This window comes from Sander lucioperca, chromosome 2 (genome assembly GCF_008315115.2).
Source record: "Sander lucioperca isolate FBNREF2018 chromosome 2, SLUC_FBN_1.2, whole genome shotgun sequence".
NCBI lineage: Eukaryota > Metazoa > Chordata > Actinopteri > Perciformes > Percidae > Sander > Sander lucioperca.
The window spans coordinates 40695735-40713452 of NC_050174.1; the positions used below are offsets into that span (position 1 = coordinate 40695735).

The 17718-nt window shown below is 42.4% G+C and overlaps 1 protein-coding gene across 1 annotated transcript; it reads right to left on the reverse strand.

Moving 5' to 3' along the window:
* Positions 1 to 3578: 3578 nt before the first annotated feature.
* On the reverse strand, positions 3579 to 5292 carry aplnra (apelin receptor a). The gene has a single exon (XM_031300636.2). The coding sequence runs from the start codon at positions 5081 to 5083 to the stop codon at positions 3995 to 3997; it is 1089 nt and encodes a 362-aa protein (XP_031156496.1). The 5' UTR covers positions 5084 to 5292; the 3' UTR covers positions 3579 to 3994.
* Between the last annotated feature and the right edge of the window lie 12426 nt (positions 5293 to 17718).

Genomic DNA, 17718 nt, shown 5'->3' on the forward strand with positions numbered 1-17718 from the left:
CTCTGCTCTGTGTTAAACCAACTAATGGATGGATTGTGTGGAGAGATACTTTCTCTAACTGTGTCTTTTGTGTTACGTTTCCCTGAGCTTGTGCTGTTTGTCTTAGGAGTGATTATAGGGTCGGGGAGCTGTTTGTGTGTGTGTGTGTGTTATGGTCTGGCAACAGGTGGACGAATGAGAAAGTGGGGTTAGCGTTGACAGCCCATGGAATGTGTCAGATCTCTGTTTACATGTGCATATGAACACACACGCACACACACACACACACACACACACACACACACACACACACACAGCGAAGTGCAGAGTGCATTTGTTGCTGCTTGGGTGGGATGGAACAGCAGGGAGATCTGAGAGGCGAGCAGTTGTGTTTTGGTTCAGATGTCCCATTTGGGTGTGGCAGCTCACACTGGCGACAACACTCAGAGCAGGCACCTGTGTCTGCTGCTTTAATGTGTTTGGTTTAGACTGGAGATGCAGAGTGATGGTGCTACCAGTGCGATTAGTCTGGTGATATTCTATATTTGACTGTTAAGCTGATAACTTATTCCTCTGTGCAATAGAGCTCCATTGTTGTCCAAAAGCTATAAAAACACATAAACCTTACTGTTTGACTGGGTTCTTTTATTACCATTAACATAGACACTATATACACTCTCTCCTGCTGCTGTGAGTTCTCACTTGAACACCAAATGTTTATTAAGAAGCAGCTAAAAGTAGTTGCCAAAATGCACAATTAACTGTGTTTTCTCTACTTTGTTGTTGCTTGTTATATATTTTTGTATGTGTGTATTCTTGTATATTTTAGTGTGAGCACCATGAGTTGTAGGACACGTCATTTTGTTTCCAAATACTTAGTATATTAAATAAATAAAACAAATAATAATAATAATTAAAACACTCATAGTTTAAAAAATTTAATGAGTTTATTTTCATTCTAGAATAATTCACTTACATTGTATAGTATGTAATGTGTTCATGTTCATGCTCTACTCTCCTAATGAGGAAAACAAAATTAGTTTACGGGGCCAGTGGGTTAACATGATTGAACTCCCTCTAAGAATACTTTGGGAGCACTGTGAAGCCCACACATCCATGCACGCAAACAGGTCACACAGGCCACACATGAACATAGACAACATTTATGAGCATACAGAGGCCTACTACACAACTGTTGTTTTTGTGTTGGCGGTGTCCCACGTGCACCCCCGGTGCTTTGCTCAGCTGGTATTCTGGGTGAGTTATTCCAAAGTGGACTTGCTGGACTGGCTAACAGCATGAGACAAGCTGTCAGCCCAGCTCATCTCAATAACAACAAGTCTGGCCAGTCTGGCATGCATGATCGACTCCACCCTGATTCCACTGTCTTAGTGTCAAGCTCATATGTTTAAAGATGAACCAGATGAAGGCTGGAGGAGTGCTTTTGTTATGGCCCTTATAATGATGCTGTAAAAGCCTGTGTTATGGGCTTTCCACTTATAAATCCTTCCAAATGGCATCTGACTAGACTATATGAAGAATAACTGTGTGTTTAAGCAATCCTGTTTCTGTCTGCGTGTGTTGAACACGCCAAGGCCCTCACATCCATCATCGTGACCATCCTGTGATCTGCTTCAAGTTCCGCCGCTGTCAAATCTGCTGCATTTCGCCAGGATGGACAATAAATAACATATGATCTCTCACACACAGAGACGAGATGAATCATGCGGCTTCACATTCTCGGCGTTTCACACATGTTACTTTAAAGTGTGATGCAAGACGAACCCGTATAGCTGGGATCCCCCCCCCAACTTCCTCACCTCGTTCACTATTTTTTCTTAGCAAAGTCCTCTGCTCAGTGTGTTGGAGCATCTGCAGTCAGACGCCCTCCTCACATCACCCCCTCCCAACCCACCCATCCTCTCCACCCACCGCTCTAACTGCAATCACTTGTCAGCGGGGACAAATATTGACTTGTTCGGTGGCCCGACTTCTGCCAGGATTAGAGCCCCACTCCCCGCCCGCCATCTCTAAACGGTGATTATGTCCAACAGAGCTCATTACTGTCAAATCAAAGGATGCTTCAGAAGAGTCACTTGTTGGTAATGACCCTATTATTCAGTGAACATGTGGGGTTTGGTTGGCTTTACCTCCTGCGGATAGATAGTCCTTTTGTGACATTGTATTACATGAATCATAGGAACTTTCAAATAACTTTAACCCTTGTGTTGTCTTTGGGTCAAATTTGACCCGTTTTCAAAGTTTCTTTATCGGAAATATGTTCTGCCATTCAAAATAATAAAATGGTTTCAAAACAGTTTCCTGACTAAACATTGACATATACCAGTCTGTGATAACCCATCAACATATATTCATCTGATCTTCAGTATAGTGAAAGTAATTCATAATTTCTGTCTATTTTACTCCAAAATTAGGTATAATTTCATGTACAGTAAATGTGGTTTATTGACCTCAAATAAAAAAATAAGTGTAAAACTATTGGTAATAAGTTGGAATGAAGTTGGCTAGAAGGTGCACAATTGGGTGATGCTATACTTTATGCTTTATAAAAATGCAAAACAGACCGGGAGTTAATTTTGTTGGAGGACAACAAGTGCATGGTCGACAGGAAGACAACACAAGAGTTAACTAAAGACAAATAACTCAAAAACACTAGGATGGTGCCTCATTCTGCTGGTTATAAATAACTATACCATGACCCACAAGACTGTGACATAAAAAAGTTAAAAGTACCACAGCAGATAGAAGTCACAACTGAGTATCGAATACACACTCTCAGGATGACGGTCACTTTGCATAATCCAGTTACAGTCTGGATACTGGCTGTGAATCAATAGAGATTAGAGATCTGTTAGTCTGAAGGTGTAAACCAAATGCAAGGCATTCATAACAAAGCTTTAACCCTCTGGATATAGTTTACATTTAAATAAAAGGATGGTGTAATGAAACTGATGCGAAACTACAGGAGTTTAAGTTTCAAAAGATCCATTTTTTTGCAAATATTTAAATGTAGTATTTCGTTTTCTTTACGTTCTCCTCTCCACCATTAAAATGACATTTTCAACGGTGTTAGCAAAAGTACAACTTTGGTTTTCTTGACACACACATAAACACACACTCTCAATGAATCTAAGAGATCTGGTTCATAGAACACATCTTTAATACAGTAGTTAGTTACAGTGATGTTGAAAAATAAAACATATACATCAAATTGGAACATTTATTTACAGAGTTCCTTTGTCCCCTTTTAGTGCTGTGACTACACTGTGAATCCCCTCCACCCCACCCCACCCCACCCCACCCCGTCCCGTTCCTGTTCCCCAACAACATTTGTCAACTGCCATCTGCCTGTCTGCCCCCCGTCTCCTCTCCACAAACTATATAATTAAGCCGCAACACCTTTTCTCCTCTTACACCCCGCTGCAGACTTCTACCTTCATAAACAAACTTTTAAGAGGACACTGCTCTGTTTGATTTCCCTGCTCACACATCTTTTTAACAAGTGCTTCTAAAACAAAACAGCAATAGATCAGAAAAAGAAAATGCTATGGTATGAAAATACTGTACAGCTTTATGTTTCATCCAGTGTAAATAGATTTCCGCGTAAATTGATTTGCAATTCCCAACATCAGTGGGTGTTTCTAAAATCACAATTCTGCCCTCTTTTCGTGATAGAAATGAGAACTTTTGCAGAGCAGGACAAAACAAAAAAATAGACTTTTTTTTTTCACCTCTGAGAATTTGAGGAACAAAGGAGCTCAGGAGTTCAGCCAGCTGGCTCCGGCTTCAAGTCCACACAACATACAGAGCATCCCCATGTCTCGCTGTAGAATAGGAGGAACATATTATGGACTTCATGACTGTGAGCAGTCAAAGTTTATCATCTCAGTTTACCAGCTTTGAACAATGGACACACAAAGTCTTTTTTTACAAGTGTTCCAGTGGTTGGAGCTGGGGCCAACCCGCAGCCCCGCTCCACCTTTCCTTTTAGCCTCTACACCTTGGTGGCAAGAGACTGAATCTCTGACTTCTGAGTCTGGGCGCTGAGCGTAGATGACATTGAGCTCATCTGGCCATGCATAGCCTTCTTTAGGTTGAGCAGGCACAGACACTGGGAACGAAAGCGCAGGTCAAAGAAGGCATACAAGAAGGGGTTGAGGCAGCTGTTGACGTAGGCCAGGCAGGTAGCGTAGGGGTGAGCCAGCAGCAGGAAGCGCAGGAAGCCACAGAAGTTGGGAGCCAGGTTCAGGTAGGAGAGGGCGTCCATGCTCTTTAGGACGTGGAATGGAGTCCAGCAGATGGCAAACACCACCACCAGTGTGGTGATGATCTTCAGCAGCCGCTTCTTCTTCTGGTCCTCCTTGCGCAAGTTGTTGAAGTGGCGTGTGACGGTGCAGCCGATGAAGCAGTAGAAGATGGTCATGGCCAAGAACGGTAGGAGAAACCCCAAGGCAGAGGAGGACAGGCTGAGCCCAGCGATCCAGAGGTACTCGTGCCTCTGGTTCATGGTCACCAGGCTGAAGTCCATGGCGCATGTGGTCCGGTTGTTGTTTAGGTCGTTCACTGTGGTGCGGAAGAGCAGTGTGGGCACAGCCAGCAGGCCAGACAGGAACCAAATAGCACCCAAAGACGCCAGCATGGTGCCCCGAGAGCGCAGCCTGCTGCTGGACAGAGAGTGCACGATGGCCAGGTAGCGGTCAAAGCTCAGGCAGGTAAGGCAGAAAACACTGGCGTACATGTTGACCAGAACAACGTAGCTGCTGATCTTGCACAGAGCCACACCAAAGGGCCAGTGGTAGCCCAGAGCTGTGTACACGGCCCACAGAGGCAGGGTTATAACAAAGGTGAGGTCAGCAATGGCCAGGTTTCCTATGTAGACATCTGCAGCCCGACGTTTCGATTTGGATCTCCAGACAGTAAAGATGACCACGCCGTTACCTGACAGGCCCAGGATGAAGATGAGCATGTAGAGGACCGGGATGAGAGAGTAAGAGGGCTCCCACTCTGAGAAGTCACAGAGTGCAGTCTCATTGTCATCGTAGTAGTCATAGTTATCACCATATTCCCCATTGGTGGGCTCCATGCTGCAGTGGAGAAGATCTTTAAAAACAAAAAACAAACAAATCCCTTCCTTTTTCAGAAAAAAAGAGTCCTGTACAGTTCCAAGGCTTCTGAGGTAAATCAAAGCAAAAAATGAGAGAATCACAGGAGCTGTATTCTGTAGGTTCTGCTGAGCTGGCTGCTGCTGAGAGTTGCAGGAGAGGGCAGATTGTGTGAGAGAGTGAGTGAGTGTTGGCGCTGTCTGCCTTTTTAAACTCAGCCCTCCACACCCCTGGTTCCCTCCCAGGACTGACCCCCCCCCCCCATCTCTTAGCCCTCCCCCTCCTCCTCTCTCAACTCTTCTGGTGGGGCCCATCCTTCTGCCCCGAGCAGCACCAATATGTTCCCCGCGTAGGCAGCTCAAACCTCCATTACGAATGTTTTCACACCATGCAAAATCAATAACCATCTTTTAGCAATTTCCATGAGAAGCCAAATAGCCTACAATAATACCGATTCAATTGAATAACTTCTCAAATATAAAGAATTTGTCGAGACACGATCCCACTCTGGCGTCTGGAAATAATGACATCTGATAGGACTTTTACAAGGTACATCAATCAATCAATCAATCAATCAATCAATCAATCAATCAATCAAGCAAGCAAGCAGTTAATCAGTTAATTCATTTTATATGATTATAATATATATAACAATATAACAATATAAATAGTTTCTTACAACTTAGCTTGTTTTTTGTACTGAAGAGCAATGGTTTAATTGGCGATTGTGAGCAAGTTCTAATAATAATAATGGGCTATAACAATAGGCTACTAATGATAATCATCATACAGTGGATTGGATCAGTTTTGTCCGTTACTAAATAAATGTGATCATGTAAACAAAGCGGACAGATGCGGACCTGTTGGTCAGGTGGCACCACCCTGCCGCCCTCTACTTTTCTCTTGTGAAATATTTGATCTTATAATCGGCGTGACAACGTATAATTTTCATACTTTTCAGCGTTGCATTAGTTTACCTGCGATTTCGTTAGAAACGGTGCATTCAGCTCGTGTGCGGAACACGTCTGGACATTTCAACTCATTTCGTTTTACATCACAATCACTATATTAAACGGCTGTTAAAAAATGCACGACTGTCAGATGCGTCACATTTCGTCTCTTATTTTGTCGCCAGCTGACAATAAAAAGAGAGTTTAATGTCAAACTGAAATGTGTTGGAGCCAAGCTTGCCCCATTAGAAATATTACCAATTAGATGAGTTGCCTTGAAATGACAACGTAATTAGATCGACAGTGAATTGCAAACTGTTTGAAGATTAGATTAAACGTCAGCGGGCAGCTCAGGCGATGTGTGAATTCAATTCTCAAGTCTGGGGATTTATTTCCATGATAAAAGGACAAGCAAACGCACCGGTTTGAAACCAAAACAAAAGGAAACCTCACATTGACACCATCATTGTGCTAACAATGTCTATTTCTACACCCTTTTCATTGAGCCTGTTGGTTTAATACATGTTCATTTAACTGCCGACTGCATCACTTACTGATAGGAGTTAATGCAGTGCGATTTACAAGGCAAGGAATTAGAGAATTGTATTATCTATAGGCCTATAGCCTATTCAAACAATAAAACTTTACAAACAAAAAATTAGGAAAGTTGAGAAAAGGATTATTAACACCTAACCTAAAGAAACAATTTTGCATTATGGAAATGTAACTTTACTGAGCACAAACATCTGCCAAACAACAGTTTGACAAACTATTCAATCAGCTCACAAAATATGTTATGTATGTATATGTATGCCTATTTTTAGACCTGTGATGAGACTCTAAGCCAGCTCAAGTGAATTGCCTTCAGTGAAACAAAGAGTGGACAATTCTGAGCAGCCTGAACATTATTTACAGCAGGTATAGTTAGGATAATCTGTCTAAAAACAGGCCTCCTAGTGGTGATAACATGGAGCTACAACAGGAATCCTCACAGTGGATTATTACACTGTAAATGAGAAATGTCTTTGGTGAAAGGAAGGACTCTCTGGATCACAGCTTATCAGCCTGACTGGTTATTGTGCTGAGAGGAGTCTAACATGGCAGAGACAAAGATCTTCTTTTAACAAGGAGGAGACGTTTGTGTGTTAAAAAAAAATGAAAGAAAGTGGTGATTATGATAAAACCGTGCCTATTCTACTTGTGCTTTATCCCTGATCGTAGACACACACACACACACACACACACACACAGACAGACCAGGTGGGTCCCACCTCCACCTCATTCCCCAGGGAGAGGATTGGTCGCCTGCTGCTTGCAGGCCCGGTATCCCTTAGACAAATAAATTAGCAAATTTAAAAAATAAAGGCAAGTAGATAAGAAACAGATGGTCAGATTAGACCATCGTCTTGGATATCTTCAGAAGACCTCCTCACTTGTTAATCAGAGCCTTTATAGGTGCCAAGATAAAGTCCTGCTGCTGATATTGAGGTCAGTTTTCAGAGGGGTGGGAAGATGATCATGAGCTGGAAGGGAGGATTTACTTTCAAAAGAAAATACAAGTAAAATATATAAATGCCAGTTTTGACCAGAAGTTACGGCACGGTTTTATTCTCTGTCATATTTCCTTTTCATCCTATATCACCATTGCTATCTTGCCACCCATAGCTGCATTGTGTCCCAGGGTTTTCTCTCTTATGTCTGGACCACACATGTGTCCCTGCCACAGCTGTGACTGCTTTTGATCCGCTGCTGTAATGACCCTGCTGCTGTGATGTGACGGCTTCTGTCTCACTCTGAACATTAGCTTCATTTTTGGTCGAGGATATCATGGATGCAGTCATTCAATGGAAAGGTGCTGCTATCATTTGATTTGTAGCAGCTGATATTCTTCTGAAAAGAGAGAGTTGTGTGATATTCATCTTTACAGAGTTCACTGGAGTGAATTGACAGGCGACTTGGGGGACATTTGCAATGGCCGCATGTCAGCTCCAGTCTGGTCAGAGGGGGAGATAAGTGATTGAAGGTGTAATCTGTGACCTGGGGTTTGTTTGAAGTGTAAAAATTGATGGCAGCACACATATCCCCCTCTCCCTTCCTTGATTTGTGGCCAATACAGCAGACCCCAGCCCCACAAATCATGCTGAGGCACCCGGGGACCAGGGCCACAGGGGGTCTAGGGTCATACTGTGGTGTCATTTCAGAGACAATGTTGGTCCCTAAGTGCACACAGTCCCTGCTAAAAAAAAAACCTCTTTATGTGGAATAAAAATAATAATTCCTATTAGACCCTGATTTGTGTTTCCATCCCAACTAACTGTGAGCCACAGCCGCGTACCTTTCGCGTCGGCCTGCTAAGTGCCGACTCTGCTACGTGAGACGACATCGCACTCCAGTGCCGTGGAGCCAGTGCCACACCCTCAGATGTGTGAGGGCACAGCTCCTGCTGAGGGGTTTGCTAATTGGCAGAGCATCTTGTCAAACTGCAGGTTTTCTGAGGATCACTGGCTGTTGTGTGTCCGCTACTCCTGTGTGACAATTTGCTTCTGCATGTGTGCAGTTTCAGTGCAATAAGAAATTAAACATCCCAAGAAAGCACAAAGGTGAAATACAGTATATTCTCATAGTGTGAAATGTTAAGTTCCGTAAATAACTTCCAGAGGGCATTGTGCTGTGCTGTATGTGCCTCAGTAAACCCTTAAGCTTGAGGTCAGCCATATCACAAACAGCTATCTTTTCTCCACATCTGCCATACTTGACCTCAGCATTGAACAGAATAGAGAACTCCCCCCAATCATTGGAAATGTTTGTGCTGATAAGGCTGCTCTATTGTTTCATTTTTGTTGCTCTAAGCAATTTTCTCCTAATGAGCAATGCACCTGTAGTTAGAGTGCTTTTTAAAATGTCATCACATATCCCAGATTAGGTTCTAACAACGGATGTTAATTCTTTTTTGTTATCAGGAAGACTGTATTTATTATGTCTCTTTTTCAGAGATTTTTTTTACTGTACTGTCTGCTGTACTATTGTTGGGTACATTGTTTAGGGACTGTTGAAAAATTATTGGAGCGGGCAGACGTTTCACCTATGCCTTGAGTAAGAGGAAAGCATACTATACTGTATTTCTATTTCTATAATACAACAGTACACCATTGGTAAAACAATTTTCAGTGTTAATAACTAATGTAAGAAAACCACTAATAAAACAATAATATGTTTCAGGAACAAAAAACTTCACATATACACCGACTGCTAACATTATGACAGGATTGTTGTCCTCTGCATATAACCAAATGCATCTTTTTGACCTGTGGCACACAGAAATGCTATTTTTCCGTGAATATTTTGAAGAATTTTGCAATAAATCTTAGAAGATTAAAACAAAATGTAAATCTAGGATGAGAAAAGGTAAATGACCCTCTGCTGCTCTCCCAAAAAATGTGAATACCCCTCAACAAAAAAAGTAACCCTCTCTGTTTTCTGAGAAAAAGAAGAAACTTTTCCATTAAAAGAGGAACTCCACCGATTTTACACATCAAATCTGTTCATGAAGTTGAGGAGTGCTACTGCATATTTGAAAAAAGCATGTACTGTATGGCTTTTGCTGCCTCAAGTGATGTCACTTGAGTCAGCATCAGTTTGAAATGTGGAGTTAGAAAGAAGTGAGCTCACCAGACCTCTGTAGCCAACTCTTCATCTCTACTTGAGGCTAGTGGTTCAAGACTAAATTAGCCTCAACTAGCATAATACACCCGAATCTCAGATCTCTATGAAAAATCACCAAATTGTCAGCTGCCGAGTTGCATTATGGGTAATGAAGGCGCCAGGTTTTGACAAGGAAGAAAAATAAAAAAAAAAAGATGTTATCTCTGGTTCTGCTGCATCAATTGTGATACTTTTTTTCTCCATTGTGAAATTGACAATGCTAAATCAGTGGAGAACTTCAATGCTTGTTGCTTCCCATGTTTTTTATGTTGCAGTATGAAGAAGTACAGTAAATCCATCCAGATTCATTTATTTCAACATTTATTCTGTGTCAGTGAACTAAACGTGCGTTTTTCAGAGCAATTTTTTTTTTTCTTAGATAGCTCAAATGGAGCGGCGGCTTTATCTGCAGCAGAAGTCATGCTGTCTGTGTCTGGGAGACAGTTGGGTTTGACATCCATATCAAAACCCAAACATGGCCCGGCCAGAGCCAAACTACAGCAGTGTGTTTGCAAGCTGATTACTGTTGTTGCCACGAGAAACAAAATCCTGACTGTTTATTTATGACTTATCTACCTTCCTTATTGCACGTCTGCCAAGAAATAAACATGCACGCACGTACATACGCACAGACACACGCACGGACACACAGACACACACACTGATTTTTGTGACATCCTTTTGAGCCTCTGCTTACGTTACATTTTTACTTTTTTGACACTTTTCCCTCCTAATGAGAATGTTTTAAACTCTTCATGAATGCAACAGTTTTAAACAGGTAGTCACGATGTTAAATGTAAGTCAACAACAACCGATTGCAAACCCAAATCGCCGCAGCTGTTCAGCGCTGCTCTCTGCTCGTCCATCCTTGTTGTCTCCTCCAGTAGCTTGGTCAGGAACAAGGAGGTCACAAGGTGTTTCCCCTCTCCCTTCTCAGGACCCTGGACCACCCCTGGGCCCATCCTCTCTCTCTCTCTCCACACTATACTGTGAATATGTGTGTGTGTGTGTGTGTCAATGGACAAAACAGCAAGCACCACAGGATGTGCTAAAATGGGCCAGTTTGTCCTCTCCAGCGGAGATGCTTATGTCAGACATTTGTTTTATAGCTGCTTAAGGTGCCCTGTTTATTAAAGATATTGCGTGATTGAATGATAATATAAATATTATGTTTTTTGTCTTGTCATTTCTCATTCTTTTTATAGAGTTGTAAAAATAGATCAGATGGGTGGTTATGTGAAGATAATGAGGAAGACAACTCCTCTTATCTGTCAGTTTTCCCATTCACTTCACAAATGAATTGTTTCTATCAGACAAGTCATTTCTTAAATAAAAATAAAGTGTGCAGGTGAAACACTTAAGATTTATGGCTCACCTGCACTCATGGGGAAGATCAGGAAGGAAATCCTGTAGAAACCGTAGGAAACAATAACAGGAGAAAATAAAGAAGCGGGAGATGAGTCTAATGAAAGAGAGGATGTGAGGGAAGAAAGAAAGGGACAATGGACAGGGTTGATGAGAGGGTAGTGGCTGGCAGGCAGGCCTCTCTGTGTAGTAGAGTTAATAACAGGGATTAGGGAGCCGGGGGGACTGCTGGGATCTCCCGGCTCTGCCAGACTCCAGCCCGGCCCTCCCATCATCCCAGGAGATCTGTGGGAATCTGACTCCATTTGGTCTAAAATCTCCTGAGAAAACAAAAACTCAGTGGCTCAATTAAGAGAAAATTAGTCTCTCCTTCCACATTCACATTTTACTGGAGGGCTAATATGATGTTCAAAATTGATTACCTGGCCTGCTTTTAAAATAGCCTGGCTGTTTCTTTAAAGTTGGATGCTTATTCTTAATTGTTCAACCAGGAGATTTATTCTGAAGTGACAGGAAATGTCTGGATCTCATAATCAATAAGCGTCAGAATGATTTTTGCCTGTTTTCCTTTAAACTAAAGACACAGAAACCTAAATCCTGTCCCTGTTATGAGAAGTCAGAGTGAAAAACCAAACAGCAGCCCATGTGAAAACCATGTGCGTTGCAGACTTTTTATTCAAAGTCTCACAACGTCTGAGCGGAACTTTTGCCTGTTATTCGATCGTTTCCTTCAGGACAGGAATGAAAGAGTCGTCACAGACCTGACTGGCACTGAGAAAGACCAGAACGGAGTCCCTGACAAAAATGCTTGGTGAGCAAAACCATAAACTCAAATCTCAGACAGACATCAGTGGGCTTTAATTGTTAACTTTTTTACCCCCAAATTACTTTTTATATGATTTAAAGGCCTAAAAATGTGCTCTATGCAGCGTGGCACAAAAAGCACAAACAGGTTTATGGCAGTTACTGTAAATGGCAAGTTCTGAATGTCCAACCCAACACTGGAGCCTTTTAGAAAAACTGCTAAAATAAGAAGCATGTTAGCTCCCACACTATGAGCATGTCAGGAATACCTAGACTATTTATGTATATCTCAGAAGATTTATAGCCAAAATGACATTTCATCACAGACAAGCACTGTTACATTTTGTTTTTATTTCAGGTTTTGGTTTGAGTGTCTGAATATCCTTTAACAGGATATTTAGCAGGTTCACTGGTCATCACAGGTACAAAACAATAAAGTAAATGCTCTACTGTTACAACTTTATGGTAGCTGTTAACCTTCCCATCAAACTTAAGGAGCTGTCCTCAGCATTCTTGCCACTGGGGAATCTGCAAAGCATCTTCAGAAGGGCGACAGTGTGGCGGAGGCAGCACACTGTTTTCCCCATCTGTCAGCTGTTTGACAGACAGCAACAAACTGTAAATCAGTCACCTCTGAGACAGGCCAGCCCTCCCCCTGCTCAGAGCAAACAAACCATAGGGTGTGTGTGTGTGTGTGTGTGTGTGTGTGTGTGTGTGTGTGTGTGTGTGTGTGTGTGTGTGTGTGCGTGTGTGTGCGTGTGTGTGTGTGCGCATTCGCCTTGACAGTGCATCGTCCGCTTCCTATATCCATGTCATGTGGTGCTGACACTACATCACTATCAGGTGGGTCAAGTGGAAAATCTTTACATGATCTTATGAATTAAATATTGTCTTAATTCATAAGAAATGAGACACACGCGGGCGCCTGGGTAGCTCACCTGGTAGAGCACGTGCCCATATACAGAGGCTTAGTCCTTGACGCAGTGGCCGCAGGTTTGATTCCGACCTGCAGCCCTTTGCTGCATGTCATTTGCCTTCTCTCTCCCTTTTCATGTCTAAGCTGTCCTGTCACAAATAAAGGCCTAAAATGCCAAAAGAAAAAAATCTTAGAAATGACATCCACGCTTGATGAGTTTGATAAACACACTGGAGTTTTGCCGCTATAAGCCTATTTGGTCTGGTATAGCCAGTGGCTTATAGAGGCTAATGCTAGCATAGATACTGTGCAACTCACATCAATCAGTAAGTTTTGTGACTTTTCAGTAAACAGACAAACTTTGCTTTAAACATAAGGTGTGTTTTTTATCCAATGCTAAAAATTTGAAAAAACTTTTCCCCAGCCTCCTCATCCCTCATTTTGAACAATGAGGAGATTGTAAACTTTCTCAAATTAAAACAGAACACCAGCAACTGTTTACTAACCCAACTCCTAATAGTCGCATAACAGTAGTGAATGGAAACATTAATTTACATTTAGTTTTGCAGTTTTTCTGGAAATAATTATCTCAGGAAAGGCTGGCAAATTCAATGTGCCATTATCTTGTAATTAGTCTCAAACTGAAAGTTGTTTTTGGGATGCCAAGTGCATGACTATAACTTAAAATGAGGAAGGACAATCATACCATTATACAACAAATTTTAGGACCTGACACTGTGTGCATTTGTGCCTGAGTAGATCCCACCCCTCGACATTGTGGCTTTGCAGGGACTGGTCTAATCTGAGGCTGTCTGTTCTGAGCTGGTCTGCAGCCACAAGCAACAGCTCCTTTAAAAACTGACAACTGCTTTAAGGAGTCAAACAATAAAATCAACTTTAACACTCTGTCGACAACTTTGATGTGCAATCACAAGGCGAGAGGAGGGGTGGGGGGTCAGAGTGGGAGTAAAAACATCCTCTGACATGCCCTAATTGTTTCAGCATCTGTTTTGCTGTTGCTATCACCCAGACCGGCCAAAAACACTAATGAAACCTCCATTCAAAGTTTCCACTCGGTCCATTTCCTTTAATCAAGCTGCCCTCACGGTGTCTGATTGCCAGTCCAGACCTTGGCCTCGTCTTGCCGTCCCTTCATCTCTGCTTACTGTACAACTCATGTTGTCACTCTACAAGGCTTGCCCTTCAATAATACTATTATTTTCCTTTCAAGAGCAGCTGATAATTACATTAACTCATTACAACTGATGATTATTATCCCAGAATGAGACTGGAGGAAGAAGAGTAGGATTGGGCCAGCAGGGATAGGCTGTGTTTGAGTGAGAGTCGGTGGCCAGAGCGTGCTAATGAAACGAGACTAACTGGCTGTGGAACGTGGCCTTCCCATTATACACGTACTTCAGGTTTCTAAAAGAGGAAGCGGGACACTGTTAAAACACAAAAGGTCCAGATGTGAGGCCTCTTGAAACACATCTCACTTTCTGCCTCGTGTTGAATGCTGACAAATTGGCCTTTAACGATCCCAAAAAAGGCCTAAAGTCAATGTCAAAGCCATGTGTCACTCTTCTGAGCCCTGTGTGGGAAGGCTAAGTGCTTCCAAAAAGGAGCTGGGACTCTAAGAAAATATTTGGACAAAGCGCGGCACTATTTCAGCCTCTAAAATGGGTTGATCCACTGCTCGGTACTCAGCACATGTTGTTGCACTTCATCTCGCTCAAGGATTGAGGGCTTCAAAACACAGCTGAGGGATTCAGTAAGACCTCTTGCATTATTAATGAATAGAGAATACACTTCTAACCTTTGTAAGAACACATTTTTAGACCCCAAAACAGGTGACAGTGGCAGAAAGAAATGATATGGCCTGTTATAAAATTCATAATTTGGATCCACACTCGTGATACAGCATGCGGCCTAATCCTTTGAGCTACCAGGATGACCTGGGTGGCCATGATGCCAATATACGTGTTTGCTGGCAGCATGACTCATCCAGCTATGATTTAGCTGAAGCAAACAGCTGCAGACCACATCTCTCCCAGCCCAACAGTGTCCCTGCTTTAATCTACTGCTAACCACCACACAAAATACTCTCTGCATGTAGTTAAACATCAGTCAAAAGTGACAACCGTCCATATATAGAGTCCAGATAAAGTATCAAAATATGATACTGCACATGAATCAGTAGCTTATAGTACAGTGTAAGGAATAGGTGTAATAGCTATGGCTAATGCTGACCTGGGTATGAAATATGATTTGATCTTCACAAAGACCTCCACACAAATCTTCGCAGTTATTATATGCACGGCTTCCATATGGCTGTGAAATCATTGAACAATGTGGAAGAACCATCTCGAAATATGATCTTTTCTGTCCAACTGTGACATGCAGCCACATTTACAAAACAATAGAGCAACGCTGTTGTTTGATCGGCAACTGATCACACATAATTATACTGTGTCTCAATGTGAAGGCTAAACGTCTACAAACACATTAGCAACTCCGTGAGTCTTCCAAAACTAGTCTATATCGTTGACGTTCCACTTCCGGGACCGCTGGAAAATCTGCCGGATTTCACTCATTTAGGCCGGATATCCGTTGCCTTGGGCTTCCTTAGTGTTGGCATTTTAAACTCTGGTCGATTTATGAGCACTATGGTTAACCTTTTCTCAGATCTCTGCAGGGTAAATCCAGACAGCTAGCTAGACTATCTGTCCAATCTGAGTTTTCTTTTGAATGACTAAAACAACTTTTAAACGTACACATGTTCCACCAAAACAAGTTCCTTCCGAGCCTGTTTTGCAGCGGCACCGCAGCCCAAGATGATTGTAATTAGTTTAGAAATGCCAATAAACCAGACAACGTTTTCCTTCCATCCCCGAATGCTATGTGGAGTAGCCTGACTCTCCTCCAGCGCGCTTTGTAGGAGGGTCTGGCAAAGCGAGACTATCCAAAACTAATATTCTGACGAGATTGCCACTTCATGCAGCATCTAGCCAGGTGTGTGGAGGTGAGACAGTTTGAACATCTCGCTTTCATTCTTCATACAACTACTGTACTTACTCGTGTAAAAAACTGTAAGTGCAATACTATGAATTCTTTTGGGAAGGATTTTTCGAAAGTGTGCACCATTATGGCTTAAAACCAGGACCCTGCCTCCTGTGTTTAACCAATGTCTTCCTTCATTGCAGCCAAGAAGAACAAAGTGTGTGACAAAGGCCTACATCCAATAAGCAGCCTCCCACACTGTATATTCACACCTTTACATTTCTGATGTCTAAACATCCTCATCACAGCCATGATTTGAGTGTGTTTACATTACACTGCAGACCCCAATGTGCTCTCAGAGGGAGAATCCCCTGAGAGGGAATACTAAAACAGGAAAAACATTCAGCGTTACCCATCATACTGCACTGACACTATGCATACGATTGATGCAATGGGTGTAGGGTTCAACGGCTCTACCCTTCCTGCCTTTGTTGGTCTTTGTTTAGTGTGGTACGCCTTCATCAACGACGGGTGCCCCTGTGAATGACCCTTGCTCTACAGGTCCCTCCCGAAAAATCACACTTTATGTTGCATTTCAGTGTCAGTGGAAGTTTGAGGTATTTCATTTGTAAATTGAGGAGAACTTGGAGGAAACTATGTACCTGTTTTCATGAGTATCATGGAAACTGAGTGGGGTTTTTTTAACAGATGGTTGAGGTCGGTACAACCCTGAGGACCTTTAGGATTAGGGCTGAGAGGGCAAGCCCAAACCTGCTCTCTTACCTCCCCTTCATGAGCCTGTACAGACCTCTGACTTTACAACGCACTGTGTTGAAGGAAATATAGGTGATATCTGACTGAACAAACCTGCTAATTACAAAGGTCAGTTAGGATGACTTAAAAAAAAACTTTTAATCGCAGTAACACTGAAACCTACAAAAGAGGATTAGGGCCACATGTGAAAAATGTATTTAGGTTTTAAGATTAAAGTCAGTATTCTGAGAAATAAACTAATAGTTCTGAATTGAAATAAAACCCTCAGAATTCTGGCTTTTTAGAAATCAGTATTCTGACTTTAAACTTAGAACTCAAATCCATTTTTTCACATGTGGCCCTTATCCTCTTCCGTAGAAACCTCCATGATTAAACAGGCTAAAGATTCTCCCCCTCACATCTGTGCAAGTGTGACTGCATGGGTCCATGCAGAAGGCAGGGGGCTGCCTGACTGCAAGATCAAGGTGAGAGAGTTTGAGAAGAGAGCGGACACCCAGGATCTTTTCAGGGATAATCTCTGCTACCACAATATGGAGAGACAAGCTTTCACGGGCCCAAAAGGCAAACAGCTGTCAGCATTCCAACATAGCAGACTGATCGGTCTATTCATATGTAAAGCGAACGGCGACTCAGCGCCTTGCTCATCCCGACATGCAGAGGGGGATTTGGGGGGGTGGGATTTGTCTCACAGGAGAGAAGCCTCACCTGTCAGAGGTAGAAAAGCCCTTTGGCCAGGAGACAAAGCGCAAAACAAAATCCGACAGGTCAGGTGCTTCCTGTAGACACACATGAAGGGGAGGGGCTTAGAGGAAAGGTATACTTAATCCTTACATAAAGTAACACATGCCACTAATCAGCACTTGGCTCACGTCATAATTTGTGGAACGAGAAAGCAAACATGGAATGAATTTAGGAAGGAAACTTGTAGCAACTAAGATTTATGCACTACTGTATGTAGGCTATGTCAGAGAAACTCCCTTAAACATGCTAAAGCCTGTCAATGATCTTTATCTTTGCTTTAACATCCTCCCTGCATAATGCCTTTGGAACTTGCTGACTAATTTACAATAACATTGATAAATGACCTCTGTTTAATATGCTTGTT